At 47.4% G+C, this 14,797-nt stretch overlaps 1 protein-coding gene across 1 annotated transcript in view; it reads right to left on the bottom strand.

Annotated features, from left to right (window-relative positions):
- FREM3 (FRAS1 related extracellular matrix 3) overlaps window positions 1–14,557 on the bottom strand; it is a 65,315-nt gene extending 50,758 nt beyond the window's left edge. Inside the window, 3 exon segments of the mRNA XM_083173122.1 lie at window positions 7,671–7,760; window positions 8,772–11,940; window positions 11,943–14,557. Coding sequence (XP_083029248.1) covers window positions 7,671–7,760; window positions 8,772–11,940; window positions 11,943–13,778 — 5,095 coding nt within the window. The 5' untranslated portion in view covers window positions 13,779–14,557.
- Window positions 14,558–14,797: the final 240 nt, after the last annotated feature.

The following is a 14,797-nucleotide window of genomic DNA, read 5'->3' as shown; positions in this document are numbered from 1 at the left end:
GCTATGGCCTGTCTGGCAATAGCTCCTCCTACTTCTCCAACTTTTCTTTTTGAACATTGGCCCTTAATCTTCCCAGTGGCTGGTGACCAGAAGCAATATGTGCAAACTACAGGCAGGCAGAATTCTTTGATACGAATAAAACTTTTTCAATATATTGTTTTCCCCAGTCATCAAGCTCAGCCCCCATATGTTTTGCACTATACGGTTACTGCCAGTGATAACCTAGCCTAATCTAAATCTGTAGAGCATGTGAATCTAATATCTACCATGGTGGCTATCATGGTGGCATGTGGTCCACCCAAAACCTCCTCAATTATTTATTTATCTATGTGGAGAATTTATTTATTTAACCTGATGGCAAAGCTGATTTTTTTCTCAAATGGACAAAACCGTATGCATCGCAGGTGGGGCAGATGTAACATGTGCAGAAAGAGTTAGATTTGAGTTATTGTGTTTTTGTGGCAGGTATACACTGGCTGCTTTATTTTTACATAGCAATTTCGATTTTCATTTTGAACCTACCCCACCAAATCCAACCCTCTCTGCATATGTTACATCTGCCCCACCTGCAGTTCACATGGTTTTGTCCATCTGCGAAAACAAATCAGCTTTGCTATCAGGTCTGAATAACCCCTATGTTACAGACTATGATCCTAATTCAGAGCTGATCGCACAGCAGCGAATTAGCAGCGCTGTGCGGTCACTGTGCGGAAAGTTAGCTGCCAGAGTGTAATACCCCCTTTGCAAAGCCTGCAAATGGGTAGTGAAGATGTTGCAGACCAGAAAAAAGCTGCATAGCCATTTGCAGATCACTCGCATCGAATGATTTCCCCACTATGTGCAGCCTGTGTGTAGCCCTGGACTTACCCCGCGGCTGTGATGGAATCAGCCTGATCAAGAGAGAAGCTGATGTCACATACCCTCCGCTAATAGACTTGGGCATGCTTGCATTTTCCCTAGTAACACCTGAATTTTTTCTGTCACTCTCGTAAAACGTCCGGTTAACACCCACAAACGCCGGCTTCCTGTCAAGCACCTTGCAAACGGCCAGTGAACAAAAATGAGCAGGATTTCATCTCACAGAGCATGTTTACTGCGACCCGTATGCACTCTATCGATAATCTGTCTTCATGGGGATTCGCACAGCAGCAATCAGGTCTCAATCAGGCCCTCTGTTAACTTCAAAACAAGGACTAATGAGACCAGAAGTTTATTACTATTCCATAGGCTTCATGAAAGGATAGTATAAATGACACAAATAAACACTCCAGGGCAGGGCTGCTGCAGATGTCAGGAGGGCAAAGGTTCTGTAAACTCACCACAATAGGGGAGGCCCTCAGGTGATATTAGATTGTTTGCAAAAGCCATACATTTTTAGTTTGCGTTCCAGAGTGTACAAATCAGATCAATATAAGTGGCTGAGAGTAAAGGTGCCCATACACTACTGCAAGGTCTCGCAGCAGTGTACGGACACCCGATACCCTGCGAGCTGCCCGGGACCTTCCTGGCGGCAGGGACGCATGCGATACGTCACATTTTGTTGTGATGGATCGCATGCGTCCCTGCTTCCCGCCCATCTTGCCACCAGGAGGGAGGTCCCAAGAATGAGTGGTCAGACGGGCAGCAGGTCCGGCCACCTGCTCGGGTCCGATGCGCACGGGACCGCACATCAGACCGGACAGCAGGTTAGGGACAGACGATTTGGTCCGATTTAAAGGCCCGATTGGTCGCAATCGGCTCAGTGTATGGGGGCCTTAAGTGCAGCTACTTGTAGATTTCAGTTTGCAGCCCCACAGGACCTTGTGCCCATTAAGGGTAACAGAATGGACTGCAAAGTCTCACCATTTATATTTATCAATTAAACAATTGTATAAAAATATAATAACAAATAAATATTAACTATGTTCATCCTAATTATCTGTTAGTGGTACAAATTGCAATAAATTTTTGCATCTCTACATTCTACATGTGCATCTGGTTTGGGGAATAACTCTCTCTTTACTGTGATTAATGACAACTTCTGTCATAGAATGTTTCAGCTGGAAGCTGCTAATAGTATCCCCCCACAATGTTGCAGATTGAGTACTGGCTTCTACAAGATGAATGGATGTACGTGTTATATAGACGTGTGTTTGTGCCCGGGTGCCCCCCCCCCACCGAATCCGCCACTGGGAACACTGCTCCTTCCACTAACCTATTTATGTGACTACTGTTCTTTCATGTCAACATTCTTCACAGCAATGCCCCTATCACACGCAGCCCTGTCCCCACTATAACCAAATGAGTTTATATGTCTTCCAGCAGATCATATAAGAAACTGTAAATAAATAAATCATATCATGCTGCTGTGTACAACACTCTGAAGATATGATTGGCTAACAAAGTGCACAGACAGAGCACCTCATGAAGATAATACATGTCCAGCTACTCTTTAGTCAGGGATACCAATGCTCTCATTCAGGTATGTGCAATGCATTCTTCGTCTCACGTGTCTGGTTCCTCCTACTATTTGTTTAGTGAATGAAATAACACTCCTGTTGCTTGAATAGCAACCCCCCCCCCCCCCCCCCCCCAAAAAAAAAGCTCACTTAAGTTGATATTAATATGTAATGCAAATGTGCAGCATGAAAGATCTAACATGTTCTATTACAAATTATATGTACTGTCTCAGTACTGATTACAGTATAATAAATATTCAATTTAATAGCAGAACTCTTCTTAATTTAGCCACAATATCTGCATAAAAAAATTATGACCATAGGACCTGATTCTCAGTTGGGAACACAGCAATAAATTGCAAGGAACTACATGGACTAACCATATTGAAATGCGAATGGTAAAAAAAAAAAAATGCAGGCAGGGTAAATACTGGCCAGTTTTATATTTCCACTGCGATTTAAGTTTGGATATGCCCCTCTTTTATTTCTAAGGGGCCCATTTATCATTCAATATTTGCAGCTAATACGGGTGTTTTCTGGGATAAGCCGCAAATATTAAGCCCCCCCGGCATATATCACGGAGGGACAGCAGCAGAAATCTCTGATATCTGTTGCGAGCCCTGCTGCATCCCCCATATTTTTCCATGGGGGATGCGATGCTGCACGATGTACCAATATCGTGCATCATCGCACCTGCTCCCGCAGCTACCCCTATTCTGAGATCCTGTCATTGCCTGTGTCCCTGCATCTACAGAGACATACATTCGGTCGTTAGGATCGCATATTACAATGTATTTGTCCATAATAAATTGGGACCCTAAATCTCTCTGCATGTTGTACAACTGCCCCTCTTGCAGTGCAACATGACTGCAGGGTGCACAATTACTTTTTTTTAAGTTTTTACTCCCAGCTCAAAATCCGGCCAATATATTTTTATGAAATGCCCTCTAAATCCTGTTGCCTGATAATGTTACCTTACCTGTTGTGAGGTCATAACTACATTGTAACGAAAAACACATAGGTATAGTTACAAAATTGGATACTGTCACATGTGTCCGCAATCACCAAATATGTTGCACCATACGGTACAAGATGCTTGGAGAGGTGCTTGTGGACACATCTGTATATGAATGAAGAGCCGTAACCACCACAAATAATAATAACGGAGCCAGTACAGAATTACCTTTGTATGTAAAATATAATTAGTAGTCTTCATTCAATAAACTTTTTTCAGGTAGACATAGGGTGAGATTTAATAGGATGAGAGATTCAGAAAGTGAAAGATTTGGTAAGAAATCTCCATTTTTTTAATGAGGCAATCATTTACACTGCAAAACCAATTTGATTTTGCAGTGTAAATGATTGTCACTTTAAAAAAACTGGAGATTTCTTACCAAATCTCTCACTTTCTGAATCTCTCATCCTATTAAATCGGGTGTGAATCATCTATTAGACCACACTTAGGTCGACAGTCATTAGGTCGACCACAATGGGTCGACAGGGGGGCAGGTCGACAGGGTTGTAGGTCGACATGGGTCAAGGTCGACATGGGTTTAGGTCGACATGGGCCAATGTCAACATGGGTCTAGGTCGACAGTCGTTTAGTCGACATGGGGTTTTCACAATTTTTTTACCCAAATGTCGACACAATCGACATGGACACAGTTGGAGGTGACCCGCAGCCCCTCGCATCGCTCGCCATGCTTCGGGCACAGTGCCGCGCTGCGCTCGGCACACTATTTTATTCTCCCACCACGCCATAGTGGATGGTAGGGCATGAAATACCACCTGTAGGCACGTCGGCTCAAAAAACTGTGAAAAACCCATGTCGACCTTGGCCCATGTCGACCTAAACCCATGTCGACCTACAACCCTGTCGACCTTCCCCCCTGTCGACCCAACGTGGTCGACCTAATGACTGTCGAGCTAAGTGTGGTCTGATAGAATGACCGTATCCCATTAAGTCTCACCCATAAACTTTACAAGGTGCCCAACTGAATAATTACACATTAATATAATTATTTGTTTATGACAAAAAATGTAGCTTCCCAAAGCAATTACTTCATGCTTTGATGAGCTTTCAACTCAGACTGTCATCACTTGACCTGTTATTCACACTGATGCCCTGATTTCATGTCTGCTATTTACTGCATGTTAATTGTAACCCCGCACTTGTTCCAACCTGTCTCTGAAAATACAGCATTTAGTACATGTTGTGACCCTTTGTAATAATCCCACTCTAGTTTCACTGCCGGATGTAGAGGACACTTAGCAGATCACAGGCTGTCAGATCACTTCCAGATGCAAACTTGCTGCTTGTGGTTCCTTTCAGTATGTCAACTTTTCCAAACCTACAGCATGTTTCCACATATTTATGGTATATGGTCAATAGGTCGACACAGTAAATGTCGACATACATTGGGTCGACCGCTGAAGGTCAACATGGGTTAGATCGATACCTTAAATATGTCGACATGGTGAGAAGGCTGATGCAAGCATTAGGTAGACAGTGTCTAGGTCGACAGTCAAAAGGTCAAAATGGGTTTTTCACTTTTGTTTGAGCCGACATGTGCCGACAGGCAGTATTTCATGCCCTACCATCCATGTATGTGGTACACAGATACGGTGTCCATGTTGTTCTTCGGGACAAAAAAAAAAAGTGAAAAACCCATGTCGACCTTTTGACTGTGAACCTAGATGCTGTTGACCTAATACTTGTGTGGACCTTCCAACCATGCCAACCTATTTCAGGTGTCGATCTAACCCATGTCGACCTTCAGTGGTCGACCCAATGTCGACGTTACCCATGTTGACCTGTTTCAGGTGTCGACCTAAGGCATGTGGACCTCAACCCGATATATGTCAACCTTCAGTTGGTGGACCCAATGCCCAATGCCCATATTTATGCCCTGACCTTGATCCACCGTATTTAAGAATAAATATAAATATTATTTGAGGATAGTGTCAGTATAGCTCCTGCTGTAAAATAATCATTATATGGGTTTTCGGATAGACCTATTTTAGGCATTAAAATTCTACATGACCAACAGAGTAATTTGAGTGTGTGGAATAGGGTTGCCACCTCAGGCATTTTCGATTCCTGGAGATTTTACCCCCCTCATCTTAATGCGTGCGCCGCTTCCGGAAAAGTGGGCGTGGCTTATTAAATGAGTGTGATCTCTTCAGAAACGCGGTCATGGCCTCTAAAACAGACATGTATTGCTGTGAGGTGAGGATGCCATATATAACTTACCTACTATCCTCCTCAGAGTAGACGCACCATCCGCACACCTGCACCGCACCCACGCCAGACATGAGTCAGTGTCAGTCACACACAGGATCTGATTTCCGCTGGCCTGGCGAACGCCGCTGCCCCCCGCAGACAAAGATTTGCGAGATGATGATCATCTTGCGAGTCTTTGCCTGCAGGGGGCAGAATCTGTACTAGCAGCAGGCTAGCAGCCTAGCTAGCAGGCAACCAGCTCCACAGCGGTGGTAATAGAACACTCAGTTGGGACGGGAGACTGTGGAGGCTTTTAAAGTCACTCGGATTCCGGGGGAGTCCCAGAATCCGGGAGACTGCAAAAATGTCCTGGAGGGTTGCCACCAATTATGGGAGAATCTCTGAAATCCGGGAGAGGTGGCAACCCTAGTGTGGAAGTATGTATGGTCATTGGCAGGTGAATTCACAAATACTTACAGAAAAGTTTTAGATTATGGAGGATGTTTATCAAACCTTCAAAAAAGTTAAAAAGTTGGCCATAACAACCAATCAGATTCTAGCTATAATCTATTTAGTTCTTTCTACAAAAAGGTAATTAGAATCATCTTTCCCTTGTTAGATGGTTTGATACGCCTCCTCCATTTACTTACATCCCTCTTAGGGCCCATTTACTTTTACATATGTGCAGCTATTTTTGTGGATTAGCAGCAAATATTAAGTATCCTTAAAATTTATGTAGGAGAATCTCTGATCCCTGCTGCGATCCCTCCTGCTCCACTCGCTGCTGTATTGCCCATAGGTTTCTGTGGGGGATGCGATGCTGCCCGATGTATAAACATCAGACAGCATCGCATCAGGGCACTTAATCAGATATGATCACAGTACAAATTTGTTCTCAAAATGGGCAAAAACCATGTGCACTGCAGGTGGGGCAGATGTAACATGTGCAGAAAGAGTTAAAGTTGGGTGGGGTGTGTTGAAACTGAAATCTAAATTGCAGTGTAAAAATAAAGCAGCCAGTATTAACTCACGCAAATCTAACTCTCTCTATACGGAATCAGTACATCTGTTAGAATGAACTTAGGTCTACAGTCATTAGTTCGACCCCACTAGGTCGACTGGCAGGAAGGTCGACATGACTTAATGTCGACATGGGCCAAGGTCGATATGACTTAAGGTCGAATATGCATAAAGGTCGATATGAGGAAGGTCGACTGGTCATAAGGTCGACATGGGGTTTTCACTGTTTTTTATCCGAATGTCGACACAGTCGACATGGACACAGTTGGCAATGAAAATCGGTCCTCGCATCGCTCACAATGCTTCGGGCATGGTGGCTCGCTTCGCTCGCCACAGCTTTAATAACCTCCTCCACGCCCTAGTGGATGGTAGGGCATGAAATACTGCCTGTCGGCACATGTCGGCTCAAAAAACAGTGAAAAACCCCATGTCGACCTTATGACCAGTCGACCTTCCGCATGTCGACCTTTATGCAAATTCGACCTTAAGTCATGTCGACCTTGGCCCATGTCGACCTTAAGTCAGGTCGACCTTCCTGCCAGTCGACCTAGTGGGGTCGACCTAATGACTGTAGACCTAAGTTCATTCTAATAGATGACCACATCCCTCTATACATGTTACAGCTGCCCCACCTGCAGTGCTCATGGTTTTGCCCATTTTGGGAACAAATTTGTACTGCGATCAGATCTGAATAAGGACCCAGGTCCCTGTGATAATTATTATTAATATTATAGTAAAATGATTATATTTGTAATTATTATTATTAATAATAAATAATATATAATAATAATCATAATAATAATAATAATAATAGCAAAACAATTCTGTGTATTACATCATTAAGCACTACAATTTATCAATTAAAATCTTTATAGATCTGAAATGATAGATTTCCCCATCTCTGATGAGGCTACCATTGTGTTATCACCAGGGGCATTTTTCAAGGAGAATAAATAAAAAATGAACAGAACTGAATTCCAAGAACTTACCGTTATCTTCTACTGAGAAATAGAAGATGTCACTGGTAGCATTCTCACCATCCTTTAGGACGTAACAGACTTTCATATCATCAATGTCCGCTATTGGAAAGGAAAATAGAGGAATGGATGAGATGTACATTTAGCACCCACACATTACACTATCACAGTGAATTCACTCAAAAATATACTTTTAACAGATATGTATCAAAGCTTGGAGAGAGATACTTCTGAAAGATGAAAAAGAAACATTACTATGGGCCGGATGTACTAAGCTTTGAAAAGTTATAAAGTAGAGAGTTTTAAATGACCAACCAACCAGCTCCTGTCATTGTTTTTAAACCCAGCCTGTAACATGACAGGAGCTGATTGGTTGGAACTTTGTCATTCTCCACTTTATTACTTTTCAAGGTATAGGGCGAGATGCAGTAACATCTGCATCCCCTCTCCACCACATCGCCGGCTACCACATAGATAATAATCACGTATGCACTAACATATATGATTATTATCACAAAGGGCAGCTGTTGCGATAAGAGCTACCATTTGTGATGTGCCCAACCTATGTGTTTGCGGGTCCCCGGCGGCCCCCTGCTCAGACTGCTGCAGAGGGTACCGGGCTCCACCTCCTCCTCCCTGCACCCGGAAGAGGTGCAGGGAAGAGGAGGTCACTGGTCCGGGCAGCACAGCAGGATGCTGCACAGCAGGATGTGCCCATATATGTGTTTGCAGGTCCCCGGCGGCCCCCTGCTCAGACTGCTGCAGAGGTGCCGGGCTCCACCTCCTCCTCCCTGCACCCGGAAGAGGTGCAGGGAAGAGGAGGTCACTGATCCGGGCAGCACAGCAGGATGCTGCACGGCAGAGGTGTGTTTGGGCGGTGCAGATCGTCAGGGTTGTGCCAGGTGGCAGGGGATGCATTGCTGCAAATGAAAATGCGGTAAAAACATCTGGCCCCATATGTCTATCATTCTCTAATATACTATATAGTTTCTGTATCTGACACATATACTAAAAGAGATGTTAACATTTTTCAAACTGACCTCTCTGCATGTTTCATTATTAAGCAATCAATACAGAAGCAGTAATACATTTCATTTCATCAAATGAACTTACCCTGTGTGAATGTCTTCACAGTGTCATTGCCGTGCGCCATGTTGATAATGGCCCCATGCTTTGGCACATGTGTGATTCTATATTTCAGCATTCTGTTGGCAGTATCTCGATCCTCTGCTCTCAATGATTTACTGGTGATGAGAAAACCAAGATGTCCAGATGGAAGACTTCTTAATGTGGCAGCCCCTTTGTTAACAACAATTTGAGGAACACCATTATCCAAGGAATTTATTCTAATCCTCATCATTTGCGGTTTCCGTGTTCCAAGCATGGTGTATGGGAATATATAAAAATCTGTGTGTGTCCCATCAGTGACAGTAAAGGAGAAACTATCTTCAGAAGTCTCACTCCCATCATGCTTATAACTTATTAAATTATCATTTAGATCTTGCTTAGTGAAGGAAGTTATTTGGCGACTGTTGTTTAACAAAATGGAACCATGCACTGGGACCTGAGTGATTGTAAATCGCAGCAAGTGGTCAGGAGTGTCCCTATCCTCAGCAGTCAGTTCAAATGGCGTGATGAGTTTATTTTCCCCTTCGTTTACCACCAGGTCCTGAACTGTAAGAACTGGTTTCTTATTGTCCACATCAGTTATTGAAATTCTGAATGTACGAAACAGAGGATTGTAGCCATCTGTCACTTCAAACTCAAAACTGTCCATCTTCATCTCATCTTCTGAGGTATGGATGTAATAGACCTTGTTCCCAGCCAGTTGGAGTTGGGTAAAGGTTGTGATAGGAATCCCAGGCATATCTGTGCTCTCCAGATGACCACGACTTGGTGCCCTTGTGATGCTAAATCTCAGATTCTCATCTGGACTGTTGATGTCACTTGTGCTTAGGAGGTCGGTCGTCAATGTTACCTTTCCTCCCTCTTTTAGCGTGACTCCTTTATTAATAATATCTGGAAAAGCATTGTCGATGCTGCCAATACTAATGTAGAAGTACCTGTCAATAAATGGGTTAAGCCCATCTGTGATATCAAATTTGATGAGATCACGGATACCTTCTTGACCTATGTGGGTGTACTGGATGAGTTCCTGGTCAATGTCAGCTTGAGTAAAATTCATTCCTATTGTGATGTTACTTAAAACTGATCCGTCTTGGTCAAGGTACTGTAGGAGTCCTTGATTTGGGCCAAACTGAATTATATAAGTGAGAGATTTATCATCAGAGTCTATATCAGTTGCTTTTAGGACCTTATTTGTAATTAATTTTGTTTCTCCAATTTCAATCTCTAGTCCATCATTTATTGTCATTCTAGGAGTTTCATCATCTACAGGAATGACCATTACAAGTATCTTTTTCTCCACACTGTGATCTCCATCTGTTAGGAGTATATTAAAACTGTCCTCTTTGGTCTCAGAATCATCGTGCTCATAAATGATACTAGAGCTCTCTTTTATGTCCTCCAAGGTGAAGTTAAAGATTGGAGAGGCACTTTGCTGCAGCATTACTCTTCCATGCTGAGGGGGCTTAGTGATTATGAAGATAAGTTCATCTGGGGGTTGATCTGCATCTGCAGCATTGAGAATGGGGGTGTCAATCACAAGACTCATTCCTTCCATGACAATAAACTCCCGTGTAAAAATGTCTGGTTTCTCATCATTTGTTGGGATTATGATAATAGGGAAGAAGAGGGGCTGAGAGAAGCTGATACCATCTGAGCAGCGGAAAGTAAACCTGTCTTCTATGGGCTCTACTTCTTGGTGGATGCTTTGAACATAATATATATGGCCAAGATGGATATCTCTTATAGTGAAGGCACTGATAGGAATTCCAGATCTGGACTTTTCTGAGCCAGGGGCTGGGGAGATATTTTCTAAATATCCTGACGTAGGTTGGACAATAATAGTACATAATATTTCATCCTTTGGTGTATCAACATCTTCTGCATCCAGGTTTTCAGGTATGATCACCTGTTTGCCACCTTCAAATACAGAGAACAGATCACCCAATTTTACAACGGGTGCTTCACTGTCTACTGGGAGAATGGTCACATGAATCTTCACACCATGCACTTTGTTGCCTCCAATCACCCACTCATTAGACAGATCTGACATGGTTAAATTAAAAAAGTCTTGCTGTCTGTGAAGGCCTATCTCTCCTGCTGTATGGGCATACATGACATCACCATTGAGGAGGTCTTGTTGAGAGAATCTCTCAGAGGGAACACCATTGACCAATATTTCCCCTCTTTGGGGAGGCTCTTCTACAATAAAAGTAAGAATGAGGTCATCAGTGTCAGGATCAGTGCCCTGGATGACGTTTGTAGTGATTTCTGTTTCTCCCCTCTCCAGAACCTCTAAGGAGGATCCCAAAAGGCCCCCAGGAAGCATCAATGTAGGTGCCTCATCATCCACTGGCTTCACACGTATTCTCGTTGTAATAGGAACTTCATGCACACCATCACTGACAACTAGTGAAAAGGAGTCAAAGGTGGATTCATCTCCGTTATGGGCATAGGATATATGTTCTTGCTCAATGTCAAGTAGCCCAAACGATTTTCCCAGGGAGATTGGTTCATCACGATATTGCAGATGACCATGTAATGGAGCTTGTGATAAGATGAACACAATGTTTTCTGCTTCTGTGTCTGGATCTGTGGCATCAAGCTCAGTTTTGGTAAAAGCAAAAGTACCCCTCTCTTGGACAGTAATCCCCGTGTTAAGGATTTCAGGTGGTTTGTTGTCCACAGGTTGTAAGAAAATAGTGAAAGTTCCATTGACCGAGTTCCCTGAAGCATCTTCCACAGTGTAGTTAAACTGCAAAACTTTGGGCACTATACCGAGTTCCTTTTCAGGTGGTCTGTAGGAAATCTTGTGATGGTTAATTTGGGCTTGAGTAAAAGAGGTCACCTGAACATCCTGAACATCACTCAGCACAATATGACCAGTCAGTGCAGAATGATTGGGGTCGGTGTCCCTGGGGTGGCTGTGCAAAGTATACTTAAGATTTTTGTCATCTGTGTCCATATCGGTGTACCTTAGGTGCGTCTTCTTGAAATGAGTCACCTCATATTCTTTAACAGTCATATGCAAAGTTGTCCCTTGGAACAGTTCTGGGTGTACGTCATCTACAGGTTCTATCCGCACAGTAAACACCTGTAGTCCGGATTGGTTGGGGGGATCATTGTCATCTTGCACCATGAACAGCACCTGTCCTGGTCTGAAATGGTCTCAGCACTATGTTGTCCTACATGCCTGTAGTGGAGTTTACCATCCACAATGTCTTGTTGGTACCACTGGCTTACCCCTTTCTCATACACCCCATCAGGGAGGTATGTCCAGCCCTCACCCTCTTCAGGTTCCTCTGCCTGCCTGAGGATAACCTGCCCCAATGTACTGAGGGGCTCCTGGAGCACAAAAAGGATCGTGGAGTCTTCTGAATCAATGTCTGTTGCGCTGAGCATGAAGGGCGAGATGAGGGCCAGGCTCTTCTCTGCCATGGTAAGGCCGGTGTTGGCATTGAGGACGGGGGGCTCGTCGTCAGTGGAGGACACGGTGATGGGGTAGAGCAGCTCCACCCTGTGCCTGCCGTCGTCCATCCTGAGGATGAGGTTATCACTGTAGGTGTCGCTGCCATCGTGCTGGTAGATGACCAGGCCAGAGTGCAGCTGCTGGGGGGTAAAGGTAAGGGCCTCCTCAGTGCCCCCCTCTTCCAGCAGCAGCAGCTGCCCGTGCCGGAGGCCGCCCACCACGCTCACCCTCACATCGGCCAGGTTGTCCTCGTCGCTGATCACCAGGTTGTCCATCCCGGAGCCAGGTCCGGACAGCGGCCGCGACTGTCCCTCCAGCAGCCACAGGCCGGCGTTGCGTGTGGCCAGCGGTGCCAGCGTGTTCATGGGCTTCACCACAATCATGAAGGCGAAGGGGTCGGAGGCGGCGCCGTCCGGGTCTACCACCCGCATCTCCAGCTGCAGGATGCGCTCCAGGCGGGACTCCCCGGCCGGCGGCTGGTAGGCGATCCGCAGCTCCGACACGTCCCGCTGGGTGAAGGCGGTGATGGGCGCGGTCTGGTCGTCGGTGCTGAGTAGGAAGCCGTCCGCCTCCGGGTCCATGGGGCTGCTCAGGCTGAAGATGAGCTCCCCGGGATCGGACTCGGCGTCCTCCGCCGCCAGCATGTCCGGGGTCAGGGCGGTCAGCACGAACTGTCCCACCTCCATCATCAGCATGGAGACGAAGCTGGGCCGGGGGGCGCTGTTCTCTGCCCCCGCCTGGATGCTGACAGCCAGCTGGAAGTGCTCCCGCCTGGGACCGCCGCCGCCCCCGGTCACCTCCACCAGCATGGGCAGGTAGTCCCGGTCGGGGGCCGGCTGCGGGGCGGTGTGCTGGTAGCGGAGCCCCGAGCTGGTGAAGCCCTGGCAGTCCACGCTCTGGCCGGGGACGGCGCCCAGCAGCTGCCCGTAACGGGGTGACCCGCCGGTGCCCGGCAGCGGGGTGACCCTACAGCTCTCCCTGGCCGGGTCGTAGGAGAAGGCCAGCACCTGCTTGTCTATGGGGGCGCTGAGGCCGCGCAGCTCCGGCACCGGCAGCGGCAGGTTGCGGGACACCAGCTCCAGCTGCGGGAAGAGCACCTCCACCTCCAGCACGCACGCCACGATCAGCGTCTCCGCCGGGGAGTCGTACCGCACCTGCAGCCGCACCCGGTCCCGGGCAGGGCTGCGGGCGCCCAGGTGGGTGTAGGTCACCTCGCCCGCCCCGAACTCGCACGGGAACCTCTTGGGCGTCAGGGTGCCCGGTCTCTGGGACAGCGGGTCATTGTCCAGCACGCTCACCACGCACCTGTCTCCCGGCTGCACGCGGATCGCCAGCTCAGACACCGGGTCCAGGGACACGGAGCGGCCGTAGGGCACCCGCACTCCCCGGTTACTGGCGATAATGTCATCCGGCTTCAGCGCCCGGGACCCCAGCCCGCAGGAGAGGAACGCCAGCATAGCCGTCACGTAGTAGGGGAGAGCCGGGACCCCTCTGTCACTGCAGCGGCTCAGCGACCAGCTGGCCATCCTGATGCCCGGGGCAGAGGACCAGTCCGCTACTGCCCTGTGCGGGGCTATAAAGTCCAAGTCAGGCTATTGCCCTGTGCAGAGTACCAGTCCGGTAGTTGCCTGGGGCAGAGTCCCTGGTGCGGGGTTGCAGAGTACCAGTCCGGCTGTTGCCTGGTGCGGGGCTGCAGAGTACCAGTCCGGCTGTTGCCCGGGGCAGAGTCCCTGGTGCGGGGATGCAGAGTACCAGTCCGGCTGTTGCCCGGGACAGAGTCCCTGGTGCGGGGATGCAGAGTACCAGTCCGGCTGTTGCCCGGGGCAGAGTCCCTGGTGCGGGGATGCAGAGTACCAGTCCGGCTGTTGGTCGGGGCACAGTGCTTGGTGCCGGGCTGCAGGAGTGTCAGAGCATCTGTAGTGCAGCAGCAGAGCAGGGCGATGTAACGTGTAGCTGCAGGTGATGTCAGGACACCAGGGCTGCTGCTTGTGAACTCAGCATCCCAGCATAAGTGTGCGGGGTGGGACAGTGAGAGCTGCAGGTAATATTACACCTGGGAGGGGCTGGGTGCCATCTGTAACATGTCCTCTCACCCACCTCTCTCTTCCAAGTCTGCTTCCACCAATAATGTGCAACCCTCTGACCTCCCATTCCTGTGCCCTACTGTGTCCTGTGCCCTGGTTCTCTGAGCAATGGCAGCACGGTAGCAGCTAGATTCCCTTCGTGGAAAGGAGGTTTGATGACGTCACGGCCATGTGACTGCTGTCGTCATCAGGGGGAGGAGTCAGCACGCTGCAGGAAACAGGCAGCACGTTCGTGTCGTGAGTCCCACAGCGGCGTCAGGTACAGTTTCCCGGGGGTTTATTACACGTTTACACTCTTCTCCCCTCATCTATGCCCCTGGTGTGTTAGATGGGTGGAGGGGGAGAGAGTGCACTGCTGCGTGGTTTGGAAGGGAAGGGGGGACTGTGTCCCCCGTCTGACGTCCCCTGTGTGCCGCCGGGGGATTTAGGAGTCCCCCGGGAGCCGTCCCCCTGCATATGCT

The sequence above is a fragment of the Crinia signifera genome, chromosome 1 (genome assembly GCF_055691185.1).
Source record: "Crinia signifera chromosome 1, ASM5569118v1, whole genome shotgun sequence".
NCBI lineage: Eukaryota > Metazoa > Chordata > Amphibia > Anura > Myobatrachidae > Crinia > Crinia signifera.
Note: the sequence above shows the minus strand (reverse complement) of the source record. Positions and strands in the feature narration are given on the sequence as shown.